This window comes from Equus quagga, chromosome 1, assembly GCF_021613505.1.
Source record: "Equus quagga isolate Etosha38 chromosome 1, UCLA_HA_Equagga_1.0, whole genome shotgun sequence".
NCBI lineage: Eukaryota > Metazoa > Chordata > Mammalia > Perissodactyla > Equidae > Equus > Equus quagga.
Genome location: NC_060267.1, coordinates 56180610 through 56196740, shown reverse-complemented (window position 1 = coordinate 56196740; position 16131 = coordinate 56180610). Strand labels below are relative to the sequence as shown.

The window sequence follows — 16131 nt, the reverse complement described above, 5'->3', positions numbered from 1 at the left end:
AGAGGAAGATGGGCACGGATGTTAGCTCAGGGTCAGTCTTCCTCAACAAAAAGAGGAGGATTGGCAGATGAAATATGGAGCCTCTGAAGGTTTCTTTTGTTTTTTTTGAGGAAGATTAGCCCTAAGCTAACTACTGCCAGTCCTCCTCTTTTTTGCTGAGGAAGTCTGGCCCTGAGCTAACATCTGTACCCATCTTCCCCTACTTTATATGTGGGACGCCTGCCACAGCATGGCTTGCCAAGCGGTGCCATGTCCGCACCCGGGATCCGAACTGGCAAACCCCGGGCCACTGAGAAGCAAAACGTGAGAACTTAACGGCTGTGCCACCAGGCTGAAGGTTTCTAAACATAAGTGCAACATAATTAGGTTTATGTTCCCAAAGTAGGAAACTTCTTACTTCCATTGAGCAACCAATTAGAAAAAAATGTTTTGAACATACACTTGTAATGTTATAAAGGTCATGACAGTACTTTTATTCAGTTCATATTCAATTCAGTGATGTTGATCACACTGCTCACTCCCAAAGATGAAAAAAAGAAAATGAAAGCAGTAACATGAGACTTTATTATATTTCATGTTACAGGAGAGGGAATCATGGTATGAAATGAATATTTCTCCTATCTGCCTCTTAACAACAACAACAAAAGGGACAGTAAATCGAGATTTACTTCTTTTTAAAAAATTATAATAAATAACATCCATACACATATATGAATCAACCACACTTTTATGACAGAAGAGAACTATACTATTTTCACTGTCATTTTTCTTTTTTCAATTTTAACCCTCAACTCCAGATTTAACCATGGGATAAAGGCAATTTAACAATTTGAGGATTACAAATCTTTCATTAAGTCAGCTAAGAAAATACAAACACAAAGAAAATATAAACAATTAAGACAGTAAAACAAAACAAAAAACAAGAAAGAATGAGTGAAAAGGAAGGTATGCAGGGTACAAGTACCCAAAGACAAAGGAACACCAAAGGGACTATTATATATTTGTATACTTTGAGGTTGAAAGAGAATGGCAAACATGACATTAGAGCCCTGAATAATAGGCAGATGTATTCTGGTAGGTTCACTCCAGATGGGAACGCTGCCACCTGTAAACTCAAGCGTAACTTCAAGATCAGAAGGGTTTGCTATCTCTGCTAGCCAGTAACCACCTTGCTCTAAAAAGCAACAGTATCTTTAACCAGAAAATGCATGGCCACAAACACCCTGAGAATAATTTCATTCTGGGTAGAAAATTATACCAATGTCAATGGGGTGCTATAAGAATGTCATTAAGTGGAAGAAAGGCGAAGAAGAAGAATGAATTCAGCCACAACTGCTTTCACACGCATAGCAATGATAGCCTCGAAATTTGACTATCATCTGTAAAGTTATATATAAAATCTTTTCCACATAAATACCTTTTATGTTTACCTTTAATTATATTCTTTTCCTTCATGGTGTCTTTTGAAGAACAGTTTTTAATTTTGATCAATTCCAATTTGTCAATTTTTTTCTTTCATGGTTAGTATACATTATATATTAAGAAATCTTTGCTTCCTCCAAAGTTTCTTGTTTTCTTTGAGAAGATTATGCTTTTACCTTTTATGTTTAGGTTTATGATCCATTTTGAATTAATTTTTGCATATGGTATGAGGTCCTCGCCTCATTTTTACCCTACAGACTTGCAGTTGTATCGCTATCATTTATGGAAAAGACAATTGTTTCCTTATATTGGTGCCTTTGATCGTATATATGTGGGTCTATTTCTGTACTCTTTATTCTGTTCCATTATTCTATACGTCAGTCTTCATTCCAATACCATACTTTTTTGATTGCTGTCAATTTACAGCAAGACTTCAGATCAGGTAGTGTAAATCTTGCAACTCTTTCAAAATCCGTTTAGCTCTGCTAGATCCATTGCAATTCCAAGTAAGTTTTAGATTCCAATCGTCAGTTTCTACAAAAAAAGCCCCCTGCAATTTTGGCTGCCATTATGTTGCAAATATAAATTGATTTGGGGGAAAAGGGCATCTTAAAATTTGATTAATTCAAATCATGAACTACATATATCTCTATATTTGTTTAGATGTTTTTTATTTTCTCTCAGTAACGTTTTGTAGTTTTCAGTGCAGGAATCTTGTACAACTTTTGTTAAATTTGTTCCAGAGTACTTTATGAATTTTGATGCTATTGTAAATAACATTTCAGTTTCCATTTGCTTGTTGCTAACATATACAAACACAACTGGTTTTTATGTATTGCCTTGCTTAGAAAATCATGTTGTCTATGAATAAAGACAACTTACTACTTCCTTTCAAATTTTACTCTTTATTTTCTCAGCACATTGCATTAACTAGGATCTCCAATATAATATTCAACAGAGGGGTAAAAGTGGATAACCTCATATCCTTTGCAATCTCATAGGGCAAGTGCTCAATCTTCATCATTAGGCATAATGTTAGCGCTAAGTTGTTCACAGATGTCCTTCACTGAGCTGAAGAAATTGTTTTCTAGTCCTAGTCAGCTAAGAGTTTTTATCATGAGTTGATGCTGCCCTTTATCAAAAGCTTTTCCTGAATGTACTGAGATAATTATATGATTTCTTTCTTTATTGTTAATGTAGTGAATTTAATTAACTCGATATCTGAATACTGAACAAGCCCAGCATTCCAGAAATAAGCCTAACCTGGTTGTGATACATTAGCTTTCTTAAATAAGTTAGATTCAATTTGCTAAGACTTTGTTGGACAATTTCATGTCAGTGTTCCTGAGGGAGACATCTGTAATTTTCTCTTTATGTCTTTGTCAGGTTTAAGTGGGAGGGTAATTCCAGTCTCATAAAATGAATTAGGAAGTAGGTATTTCCTTCTTCTCTACTTTCTGAAAGGGTTTCTATAAGAAGAGTATTATTTCTTACTTAGATGTTTAGCAGAATTCACCAGTAAGGTAATCTGGGCCTGGAATTTTCTCTTTGGAAACATTTTTGATTACAAATTCAATTTCTTTAATAGATACAGGCCTCATCAATTTTCTATTTCTTTTTGAGCCAGTTTTGATAATTTTATTTTTCAAGGAATTTCTCTATTATATGTAAGTTATCAAATTTATTGGCATAAAGTTGTTCAAAATAATCTCTTACCATTTTAAATGCCTTACAATCTTGAGTGATTTTTCCTCTTCCCCTCTTTCATTCCAAATATGGGTAATTCACGTGTCTTCCCTTTTTACCCTTGACCAGGCTAACCAGGGGACTATCAGTTTTATTAATCCTTTGAACAACCATGGTTGACTTTGTGAATTTTCTGTCTTGTTTGTTCTCTATTTCCTTGATGTCTGCTCTTTACTATTTCCTAGATTCTATTTACTTTGGTTTACTTTGCTCTTCTTTTTCTAGTTTTTTAGTGTGGAAACTCAGATCACTGAATTTAAACTTTATTATTTTCCTTTTATTTTTTAAAGATGTATTTATTTAATTTATTTTTTATTTTTCCTACTCCTCCCCAAAGCCCCCCAGTACACAGTTGTATATTTTAATTGTGGGTCCCCCTAGTTGTGGCATGTGGGACCCCGCCTCAGCATGGCTTGATGAGCAGCACTGGGTCCGTGCCCAGGATCTGAATCAGTGAAACCCTGGGCTAGTGAAACCCTGGGCCACTAAAGCAGAGCGCGTGAACTTAACCACTTGGCCATAGGGCCGACCCCCCTGAACTTTATTCTTTTCTAATACAGGCAAATTAAAGGTATAAATTTCACTCTACTACTTGAGCTGCATAACACAAAATTTCTCATTTCTATTTTCATTCAGCTCAAAATGATTTCTCATATTCCTAATGACTTCTTCTCTGAACCATGGTATTTAGAATTATGTTACTTACTTTCCAAACATTTGGTGAATTTTCTGAAAACCTTACTATTATTAACTTCTAACTTAATCCCACTGTGGTCAGAGAACAATTCTGACATATTTCAGTCTTTTAAATTTATTAAGATTTATTTGTATGGCCCAGCATATAGTCTACATTGGTGAACATTCCATACATATTTGAAAAACATATATTCTTCAGTTGTTCAGTGTACTATTCTATAGCTATTAAATAGGTCAAGTTGATAGTCCTCAGATCTTCAATATTTTTACTGTTTCGATCAATTTCTGAGAAATAGGGTTTACAATCTCCAGTGATGACTGATGACTATGAATTATCTGCTTTTCCCTTGTGTTCTGTCACTTCGCCCTTCATGAATTTTGAAGCTCTGGTATTAGGTGCGTGCATATGAAAGATTGTTATGGCTTTCTGATGAACTATTCCCTTTATCATTCTGATACATCCTTCTTTATCTCTGGGAATACTCTTTAGAACTCTCCTTTATCTGATATTAATACACCCATATCATATTTCTTATGATTACTGTTTACAAGGACTATCTTTTTCAATTTTTTAAATTCAAGCTATTTGTGATTATTACAGTATATGTGTTGTAGACAATACTGCTTCTTTTTAATCTACTCTAACAATCTTGGTCTTTTAACTGGAATGCTTAGTTTATTTGATTTTGATATGACTATTGACATGCTGAATTTATATCTATCACCCAGTAATCCCTTCTACTCTTTGTTCCTCTGTTGTTCCTTTTTCTTCTAGGTAAATGAAATAATTTTTATTACTATGTTTTATTTCCTCTACTGGATTTTCAGTTTTTTGTTTTTTATTTCTGTTTTTGTGGTTAACTTTTGGTAGTTGCTCTAGAGCTAACAATATGCATCTTTCATTTTGCAAAGTCTATTTAGATGAGAAATTTTAGAATGTCACAACTGATACTTCATATTTTCTACTTCACAAAGTTAACAACCTTACCGCAGTATAAATCTATACCCCTAATCTTTTGTGCTATTGTTGTCATATCTTGCACTTTTATATACATTACAAACTCCACTTCACAATGTTATTATTTTTGCTTTAAATAGTCAGTTGTCTTTTAGGGAAAGTATGAGAAGAAAAAATAAGTTTTCTATATATGTCACCTTTATTTACCATATCAGGTGTTCTCCATTTCTTCCTACAGATTCATGATTCCTTCCAGTTTCATTTCCTTTCAGCTGGAAAAATATACATTAGCTTTTCTTATAGAGTGTATTTTCTAGAGACGAATTTTTTACATGGTTATCTGAAAATGCCTATATTTAACCTGAGTTTTTTAACGGTGTTTTTTATTTGGCCATAGAATTCTTGGCTGACAAATTTTTTCAGTACTTTAAAAGAAGTTCCATTTTCTTCTGATCTCCAATGTTTTTGATAAGAAGTCAGCTACAATAAATAGTTTCCCTTTACATAGTGTCTTTTTTCTCTTGCTGCTTTTGTCTGTCTCTTTATATTTTGTTTCCAGAAATTAAATTATGATGTTTATAGGTATGGTTTTCTTTGTATTTACTGTTTTTGGTTTCATTAAGTTTTTAGGATCTGTAAACATATGTGTGTTTTATCTAAAAACCTTTTTAGAGCAGTTTTACAAAAAAACTGTGAGGCAAAGAGATTTCCCATATACTTCTTTAAATCAATGTATTTTAAATCAAATTAGAGAAATATTTCAGCTATTATTTTTCAAATATTTTTTTCTGCCCCTTTCTCACTCTTTTATCCTTATGGAGTTCCAGTTACATGTATGCTAGCCCATTTGATATTGTCCAACATGTTATTGAGGCTCTATTCATTTTGTAAAAACCCCTTTTCTCCCTGTTTTCAGATTGGATAATTTCCATTAACCTTTTAAAAAATTTATGGATTCTTTCTTTTGACAGTTCTAATCTATCATTAAGACCATCCAGAAAAGTTTTCATTTAAATTTCAGTTTTCAAATTTCCATTTTTTAATAGTTTTCCTTTCTTGGCTGAGATTTTTCTATCTGCTCTACCATCAACAGGACATTTTCTTTTAATTCCTCGAAGCATATTTGTAGGAGTGACTCTAAAGTCTTTATCTGTTGAACTCAATATCTAAGACTTCTCTGATTTGACTTTTACTGCATGCTTTTCTTCACTATGGGTCATATGATACATTGTAATGACTTTGGATTCTGTTATTTTCTTCTGAAGAGCAATAATTTTTATTCTAGTAGGTAATTCAATTAACAGCTGATCTCATTGAACTTGGGTAGGCTTGGATCATCCAAGGTATTTCTCAGACTCTCTATCAGGGTATTCCCCAGACCTCTCTATCTTGGTGGGACTCATCTTGCAAATTCTATCTCCCCTGTAGACTTTCTTGGGGCTTTAAGTCTTGTTAGTCTGATTCTATGGTAGGCTTTACTGTAGGGCATGATCCCTACTCCTAAAACTTAGCTTTTCTCTCATCTTGGCAAGATGCCTGAAGTTTCAACAACACTCGGTTGGAACTGCAAATTCCCTAGCACTGCTCTACCTCCAGTATCACAATTCCACTTTCATTCCCATAGCAGCAATCTCTTTAGGCCTTGGGTAGTGTCATCCTGTGAATGTGCAGCACAGTCCTCAGCCAAAAGTTCATGGACATCAAACCCTCAATTTCTTCTTAGTATACTATTTCTATATGTTACTTCTCTGATTTACTCAGAGCATTTACAACTACAGAATCAAGGGACCTGAGAAAGTCACCTAGTCAAAGAACTAAATAATTTTTAAAACCAGACGAGTCCTAGAGATTTAGAAAACCCTTTCATTTCAGAATAAGTAAATTACAGACCTGAAAAGTTCATTGCAAACTGGATTTTCAGTTGTGAGCATCATGCTTTGCAAATATTCAGCTTTACACATTTCAGAGTGTTTTCATTACTTTATCTCATTTGATCCTTACAACAACCTCATGAGGTGGGTCTATGTATTTTTATGACTGTTTTATAGGTAAGCAAACTGGCTCAAAATGTAAACACATTCTTTGCTACAAAGAGCATCTTATAATACCCTTTTACTCAGGATCCTCAAATAGGAAAAGCTTAAGATTAAATGGATGGATTATTATCTTCTACATCCAAAGCATGAGGGAAGTTTTGCCCATTTACAGAATGAGTAGCTATCTATGTGGTACTCTCTGAGGGACACTGAAAATGAAGCTCCTGAAAGGAAAGGATCCTGTCCAAAAGATCCCAAACCAAAAAAACACTCACACTGCTATATTATATAACAGATTTTCTTAAAACGGTTATTACAACTAGGTTAAGGCTTTAGGTTACCCACCTGCAACAGTCAACCCTTCAACTGATTCATCTATATTTAACAGAAGGGACTAGGAGCAACCCTAAACCTCGAGTAGAGGAAAAAATAAAAAGACAAGATTACAATCCAGGTCACAAGAAAATAAAAAGATGTGAGAAAAACATTTGTGAAACTCATGCCTCATCTTGAGAGAAGTTGAGCATCACGGTCAAAGTTTAGGAGCAGGAAGAGGTAAGGAACTCTAATAGTTACTTAATCTAATAAACCCATTTATACCACTGTTCTATAACAACTCAGAGCCCCAACTAAACTACTAGTTCTGATGAGGAAAGATGCTAGGAACAGTCAAGATGACACATTCTGTAAGGTGAGTAGCATAAGGGAGCTGGATATCAGGGTAGAAAAAGAGGGGGCAGAATTAAAAAGTCAACCAAGACCAGGGAGGAAGTCCCAAAGTCCCAAGGGATAGTTGATTATAGGCACAAATTTTGTTTTATAATTTTAATTAGGACCTGTCCAACCGGTGTTACTTGTTTATAGCTATGCTGTACAGCATCCTTTTCCAACTCAAGTGTAGAAAATTTTTATATTAATTTATGTGATTTCCTATAGAATATTTAAACCTCAGTATTTTAGGCCACTGTTAAAAATGCTTCCAATTCCACTAAAAGTCCTTTATCATATATCTAATGACTCAAATAAAGGCATTTGGTGGGCGTATAACTAAGTGTGCCCTTGCAAAAAACATACATGTTCTTATGTAACACAGACTGGCTTTCAATTTGTTACTAGGATATAATTTGCATAACTATTTTCAATTTGTGGTTTATTTGGAAGACTGTCATACATCCCCAAATGGGACTTTTTTTAATGTCAGAAATTGTACAATAAATTTTAAAATGAAATACTACAGGATATCAAGACATAAAATAATTCAAAATACAGTCTTATCTTAATTATTCAAGGTATGATAGACTGATCACCTAATTGTACTACCCTGAAATAGCCTGAACATTTTCCAGCAACCATTTTTTACAGGTTTCTTAATTATAATCATACTCTCTATTTCTCTCTTAAAAGGCAAGGATTTTTTTAGCTATCAGAATTCAGATTATTGGACTCTTCCTAGGTACATATGAAAATCTATTTTCTGTTTGTGGGAAGTCAGATCTTTCTTTGGTCAAAAGGCATCTCAAGAGTATATAATCGAGCCCACAGAGGTTTGGGTTTCTCCGCCAACTTTACTAATGGGATGCTACTTATCAAACAGCTCTGCATTCTCAAAGAAACTGAAGAGCTCTTCCACAACTTCCCCAAACAAAACAGGTCTCAGGTAGTCAAATTCATAGTCAGGTAAAAATTTTATTCAAAATGAAAAACGAGTCTTTTAAGCTTTATTCGTAATGCCAACAGCGCGTGAGATTGCAGTAGGAGTTTGAATGCAAAACAATGGAGAATCAATCAGCTCATCTAGAAATCCTGATAGTGAGGCTCATGGTCTGAACTGATACTTAAAACTTATTATGGTTATTAGAGCTGTTGTTATTGTATTATTTTCCCCTTTTCCCATTCATCCTTTCCTTCTTAGGTAAAGAGGTTAAACAAAAAAGTGGAACAAAAAAATAATGGCTAACAAAACCACAGCATAGGGTTCAATGTAGGATCTGCCAGTAAAAGTGTTCCTTCTCTTCAGGGCTAGCTAACCAACTCAAATGTTCCTGCTGAATCACTGGCAGGTTACCAAGTGAACAGTTTCATATCTTCACAAACTCATGGCCACCATTTATCTGTAACAGATGCTCAAAAATCATCGTCACAAATGCTGGGAATGGAAAAGAACTATTAGATCATTCCTTTTGGTTTGTCTAGGTCAGGATTATTCCAGAAAACTAGACTACTCTGGTGCTTTCCTGAAAAATTTTCTATACAAAGAGTCCAACTGCCTCTTCCTCAAAGCAGACTTTTCTTATTCTAGATTCAGAGTCATATATGTGCATGTTTTGGTCTCTTTTGCACATTACATTGCCTCATATTTCTTCATTTCAAGTTCTCTGGTTATAATGAACAAGTCCTTTTACTTGTTTAATTACCAATACTTAAACAAGGTAAACACTGAAAATACGGTAGGTCCTGCCACAATTACGGAGTGAAGAATCTGGTTGTCATTGCCAACAGCCACAGGTAGAATACTACCCTTCTCCTTTTCAAGTTTGCTTAAATAATTATGTTTTCCCACAAATCATCACCAGGAAATAACTTATAACAAGCGAATAATATCCACTATTAAGTGTGTACTGTGCCAGGCACTGTTCTCAATTCTATATATTAATAATTTCTTATTTTATTGTCATGAAAACTCTGTGAAGCAGGAACAATTATTATTGCCATTTTAAAAATGCAGAGACTGAGGCACAGAGCGGTTAAATAACTTGCTGAAGTCACAGAGCTAATAAGTGGTGGAGTCAGAATTCACATTCAGGCTCTTTTACTCCAGGAAGTATGCTCTTCTTACTAGCTGCCGTAAGTAATTAGAGGCAGCTATCACGCAGAACTACTTGGAGAGAGTAAACTCCTTAAGAACTAACAACAGAATGAAGTAAATTCTGAGCCAAGTTGTAGAAACTGAGACAACTCCAACCTAGGACAGACGATTAACAGAACTTGTTCAACACAGGGACAGGAGTCCAGAATACAGCAGAAGAAAGTCTACTCCCTTAGTGAGCTACACAGTTAAAAAGAATCGAGAGTTTGTTGTATTAGAACGCACAATATGTCATAGTGTTGTGTATAGCTACATTTAGGTTAATTGTATAGTTTTCAATGGAGATTTTATGGATCCTCACTTTATATTTGTATGCCAAACTTTTAAAATCTACATTTAAGAAAAAAAAAACAGGTGTTTGAATTCACTGTTCTAGATGGAAAGAACAGAATAACTGTTGCTTCCCGCCTGGTGGAACCATATAGGTTGGTCTACAGAGCAGCACAGTCAGAAAAGATCTGTAAAGAACCACCACTCTCTCAACAGAATATCTGGGTAGGGGATTAGGCCTAAGGGGCTGAGATAATTTATTAAAAGGAAGGTACTAAACAACCATTTTACTAAGATATGAAAATGAAAGACACAACAAGGGGAAATTTAAGTGCAAATTAAAGCAAGGACTACTTTAAAAACGTTAAGTTGGTAAATCTGCACAATACAAAACTGGTGGAAAATCTAAGAACATCACGACGCCATAGTAAAAATATCCGGAGCAACTGAAGAAGGTGATTTAAGAGGTAGGTCATCTGTCAGAGCCAAGTTTTAACGTTTTATTTCTAGAACTTTTATTTAATGATTGCTTATTAAATTTCTATACCACTTATAAATTTCTCTATACACTTTATTTACTTATCCCATGCCTGATCGTGTGAGTGCTTATCTTACCAAAAACAGTTTTGCTAATCATAGTATTTTTCAGAAATGTAATCTCCAATCTGGGCTGGTAAGGGAAGTTCATAATTGAGTTTAGTACTGTGGAACCAAAACACACACACATACACACACAATTCCCTTTTCATGGTTTGAAGTCAAGCATTCTTTTAAAAATTATTTCAAATGTTTTCAAAGTCCTAATAATAAAAGAAAATTCCTACACAAATACACCCTCTTTTGCTTTAAATACAAATTTGATGTGAATGGGAAATATCTGAGAATTAAAGTCAAGATATTGGTATATAGAGAAAACAAAATGAAATTTATACACTGTTGCTTCAGCAAGGACCATTTCTGCTGAGGAACATCACACATGATACTTTGTTTGCCCCAATATTATATCTATCCTTCTTCCATTTTCTTTTTTTTTTTTTTGAAAGATTTTATTTTTTTCCTTTTTCTCCCCAAAGCTCCCTAGTACATAGTTGTATATTCTTCGTTGTGGGTCCCTCTAGTTGTGGCATGTGGGATGCTGCCTCAGCGTGGTTTGATGAGCAGTGCCATGTCCGCACCCAGGATTCGAACCAATGAAATACTGGGCCGCCTGCAGCAGAGCGCGCAAACTTAACCACTCGGCCACGGGGCCAGCCCCCTTCTTCCATTTTCTTAATTACTTTGGGCCCTGATTTAATTTTCTTCTCCAGTCTATCTTTTACCATGTTCTAGGAATAGTTCCCTGACCTCTTTAAATCAAATGATTTTACCCTTTTCGCCCAGGAGTTACATCTACTACTCTATCTCCAAAATATCAACTTTGAATTTTACCATCAGTGATTAAAAATTTGTCTTACAATTCCTTCACTAACTTGCTCCTAGGAAGCATATTTGCAAACATTTTTCTCATGATGACATTCCGAACCCTAACCTCTCCCTATCTCCCAGCATATCAATCTATTTCCGGCTTTAAGGATTCATCACTTCCAAGAGGAGATCAACTGTAATGCTTTTGTCAAAGGTTAGAATCTCTTAACCTTGCACTGGGGCCTAATAATCCATAGGCACAGGTGATATCCCAACATCTGCTTCCTTAACTTTTAGGTTGCTGTCATGAAATCACAATAATCATGTCCCAAGAAAATTCACACTGAGGTATCATGGCAAGATCCTCTGCTATTCTATAATTCTGGTATTGAACATTTATTGACAGTTCAGAGTAGCAGAAAAGAAAAGGTGGTGTTAGTTTAAAAGACTAGCTGAGATGAGGAAAATTTGTTTACTCAAGGTCAGAGAGACTATGCACTTATGCAGAGAAGGAACTAACAGAAAGCAAGCAAGATTACGTGAGAGAAAACTAATAGAGGAAGATTGCAGAGGTGGGGCGAGTGCTTAAAATCTGGGATAGAGATGAGAAGCTAGCATTATGAAGGAGAAAGAACAGCTCCTCTGAGACAGAAGAGGAGACAACAAAAGCAGAGATAAATGCTGAGGTAAAGAAGGTAAGTGAGGGATCCCAGGATAGACCTGGTTTCAGTAAAATGAGTGTAGGACAATTAGGTGGGGGTAAGGGCTGGGAACAGCAAAGGATACAGAACTACTACTCTTTCCAAAGAGAGATATTTGTTCTACAGAGAAGTAAACCAGAACTTTTCGAAGTCACAGAGAAGAAAAAGAAGCATCTATTATGTACTAGCAAATGTAAACAGGCTTCACAACAGATTATCTAAGGAAGCCACCAGATGAGGGGGGAATAGAAAAATGATGTACAGCAAAGTTTTGGTAAAAGTGACAATTTTGTAAAATTAGACTGGAGAGTGTAGCAAGATGTTAATTGTTAAACATGAGTATAGGAATATGAAGGTTCATTATACTATTCTCTCTACTTTTGTGTACCTTTGGAAATGTTTACAATAAAAAAAAGTTTTAAAAAATTGCCTAGACACCATATGATCCCAGGACCAACGGTCATCTTCTTCATTAAGCTCAATAATCTGTCTGAACTCTACAGCAGATTTTAGAAATTTCAGACGTGCAACTGGATACAGATACATATAATCTAGATGACTTTAAAAGTCAATGAAGAGGAGGCAAAATACTTCCACTTGACCAGGATTTGTTCTAAATTTGTTTTATGGAGTGAGAAACACAAGTTCGCGTTAAAATCAGGCTAAGTGTGTTGACACGGGGGTAATAAACAGTGCCGGAAGATGGAAGTAATGAGGAAAAGTATTTATACTAAGCACATGACTGAAGAATAAGATCATAAACACTTACTTCATCTCCAGAACTTCCTCTAGGTGTTTCCTTCTCTCTGCCCGAAGATTGGTCAAATGAGTTTCCTTTTCTGCCAGGGACTGCTGAGTAGAGGACAGCTTTGCTTTCATGGACTCCAGCTCCTGCTTCACTTTCTCCATAGCCATCAGTAACTCCTCCACCTGAGATAAATATGGGAAAGAGAAAAATTGAACATCTGGACCAATTACAGTTAGAGGAGCTGGACAATGGACAACTCCTGGGTCCAGAAAACTGAAGACACACACACATCAAAAATTCTGAACTCTTTCTGAATTAGACACATATCTCAAGAAGATACAGCAGATAAAGAAATAACTCTCATCCCTCCACTATAATCCTTCTTGGTGTAGGTCAAAAGAACTTCCTTTTCTTTTTGACAAATCCAAGAGCATGTAAGTTATCAGTTCAAGAAGTCACACTCTGCAATAGACAGTCTCTTTTAAAGAATTTACTTAGAAATGGTCCAGAAACTTCCATGAAATAACAATATAATGCAGATAAAAATATAAGGAACAAATCGCAATGAATATCTGCAGAAAGATTTTAGGAAATAAAAGACAAACTTGACTAATAACAGATTCAGTTTAAACATAAATGAGTCATTTTTATTCATCTAACTAACATTTTTTCAGTTTACAACATTAAAAAGAATTTCTTTTTAACGAAACAGCTGGAATTCAATCAAATACTTTCTTGCTCTAAAGCCAGGTAGGTAGAGTTTTTTCAGGGGAGGCAGGAAGAAAAAAAGGAAAAATATATGACCAAATGGAGAGGAGAGAGAATACTTAAAAAAGACCTAAGAGAAAGAATACAGAATGCTAAAACACAAGAAACTAAGACAGCAAGGTATGTACTTTATCAGTTATTTCTACTTACTCTGGGTGGTTCCCAAATCAGAATTATTTAAATAAACATGTTCAATTTAATTCAGAAGCAAAAAAAATGCTGACAAAATATCTGTTATTACCAAAAAGCAACCTCAACCAGGTAATCAACCAGGCAACTGCATCAATCACAACAGTTTACATCAGGTTGCTACTTGCCAAGAAATAATTTTGAAGACAGTCCTTTTAAGAGGCAGAGGTGAGCGCAGGCAGAGACAGGGGATCTGCCATTCACTGACTCCTACATGAAACCAATTTGAGTGACATTAAAACTGAGAGCAGTCTGGAGACAAACCTGCAGTAGAAGAAGTCAGAGTTGAAACAGACCCCTACGTGTTAGTCCCTCACACCCAACTAAAATCTCCACCTTGACTGCTGACAGCCGCTAAACACTGCTGGTAAACAGAAACATTTAGTTTTTTGGCACCTGAATTACTTTACTTTGTGTATCTTTTCAGAAGTGATAGAGTTAATGTTCTCAACTAATAGCATTCTGACAGTCCCAGTTGTTGTGAGAACATGCATTACTATGCAGATCTCCTCAGGTACATATTCCCATATCTGCAAGCTTTACAGGAATATATATCACTTTCTGACCTTTTGAAAACTGTCAATAAGGATGAATCCATTTAATCAGTTTAATTCATATAAAATCTTATCTAAAAGTGGACTGAAACGATACACCAAGGTATGTTTCTATAACACAAAATCAGTAGTCTACACCGCCATTACAGAAGCTCTACTAAATAAACTGTGGGATGTGTCCATCTTTTATGAACTTAACGTGAACATATTTCAAAAACTCTCCCTCCTATCCTGCCTTTAACTTCTCCGGGCAAGCAATGGTATCAGTTTCTTATATAACTTGGAGAGAGACTTCATACATACACAAGCATGTATAAATAACCTATTCTTTCTTTTTCTACATAAAAGGAAGCCTGCTGTATAACCACTCATGCATCTAAAACTTTCAGTAAACTTTTTATTGAAATACAACATAAATACAGAAAAAATATACAAACAATAAACGTACAAATTGAAGAATTTTCTATAAGTGAACACACCTATGTAATCAGCACACAGACCAATAAACAGAACATTACCAGTACCCCAGAATCCTCCCTCATATTTCCTTTCCAGATAAAGAGTAACCATTATTCTAATACTCTTGATTAGTTTTACCTATTTAACTACATACAAACAGAATTTGCATAGCATATAATTTTAAGTACAGATTTTTTTCACTCAGTGAGATTCATCCAGATTCTTGGGTAAAATTATAGTTCTGTAATTCTCCTAACTGTATGATATTCCACCGTGTGAAAATACCAAAATTTGCTAAAGGCACTAGTGATAAATAAAAATTTTTTAATTTAGTGGAATTTAATTTTTTCCTTTACATTTCTTTCACGTTCAGAGGCTTTTGTAAACTGAATAAGAAAATTCTGTCTATCTCAAGGTCATAAGGATATTCTTCTATTTTTTCTTCTAAATTCTTTATTTCACATTTAGATCTATCACATATATGCAAGTGATTTTTGAATACAGTGTAATGGTGAAAATTAATTTTTCTCAACATGTATATCCAAGAGACTGAGCACTATAAACAGGAGAACATCAACAGTCATGGTGGGAAGATAATTATGGCATATTAGGCAAACGATCAAAAATTATTTAAAGACTATTTATAAATTGTAGAAAAACTAATATAATAATGCTTTATATTGCACATAACCAACTTTGAGTTTCATAAATAAGCAATGTGAAATATTTTATGCATACTGACAAAAATAATATGTCTATATCCTAGAACCAAGGGGCAAAATACATATCTATATACTTACCACCAAGGAGCTTTGTAAGTGCAACTGTTGAACTGTATCCCCTAAGTCCCCTGTGACAGATAATCACCATTCTTTTTTCTGGTGTTCTTGAGTTCATAATAGCTCACATCATGTGAGATTTCAGTTGTACATTATTTCTTGACTCTCATCACATAGGTGTTCCTCTTCACCCGCTGTGCCCACTCCCCATCCCCCTTTCCCTGGTAACCACTGAACTGTGTTCTTTGTCCATGTATTTGTTTATATTCCACAAGTGAATGAAGTCATCTGGTGTTTGCCTTTCTCAGTCTGGCTTATTTTGCACAGCATAATTCCCTCTAGGTCCTTCCATGTTATTGCAAATGGGACGAATTTGTCTTTTTTTCTGGCTGAGTAGTATTCCATTGTACACATATACACACCACGTCTTCTTTATCCAATCATCAGTCAATGGGCACTAGTATAGTTTCCATGTCTTAGCTATTGTGAATAGTGCTGCGATGAACATAGGGGTGCAGATGTTACTTTGGATTGT

At 35.0% G+C, this 16131-nt stretch overlaps 1 protein-coding gene across 11 annotated transcripts in view; it reads right to left on the bottom strand.

Annotated features, from left to right (window-relative positions):
- ERC1 (ELKS/RAB6-interacting/CAST family member 1) overlaps positions 1-16131 on the bottom strand; it is a 519222-nt gene that overhangs the window by 210853 nt on the left and 292238 nt on the right. For all 11 annotated transcript variants that reach the window (XM_046661687.1, XM_046661678.1, XM_046661716.1 and 8 more), the window contains one exon: positions 12869-13029. In XM_046661687.1, the coding sequence (XP_046517643.1) occupies positions 12869-13029 (161 nt within the window). The remainder of the gene's footprint in view (positions 1-12868; positions 13030-16131) is intronic.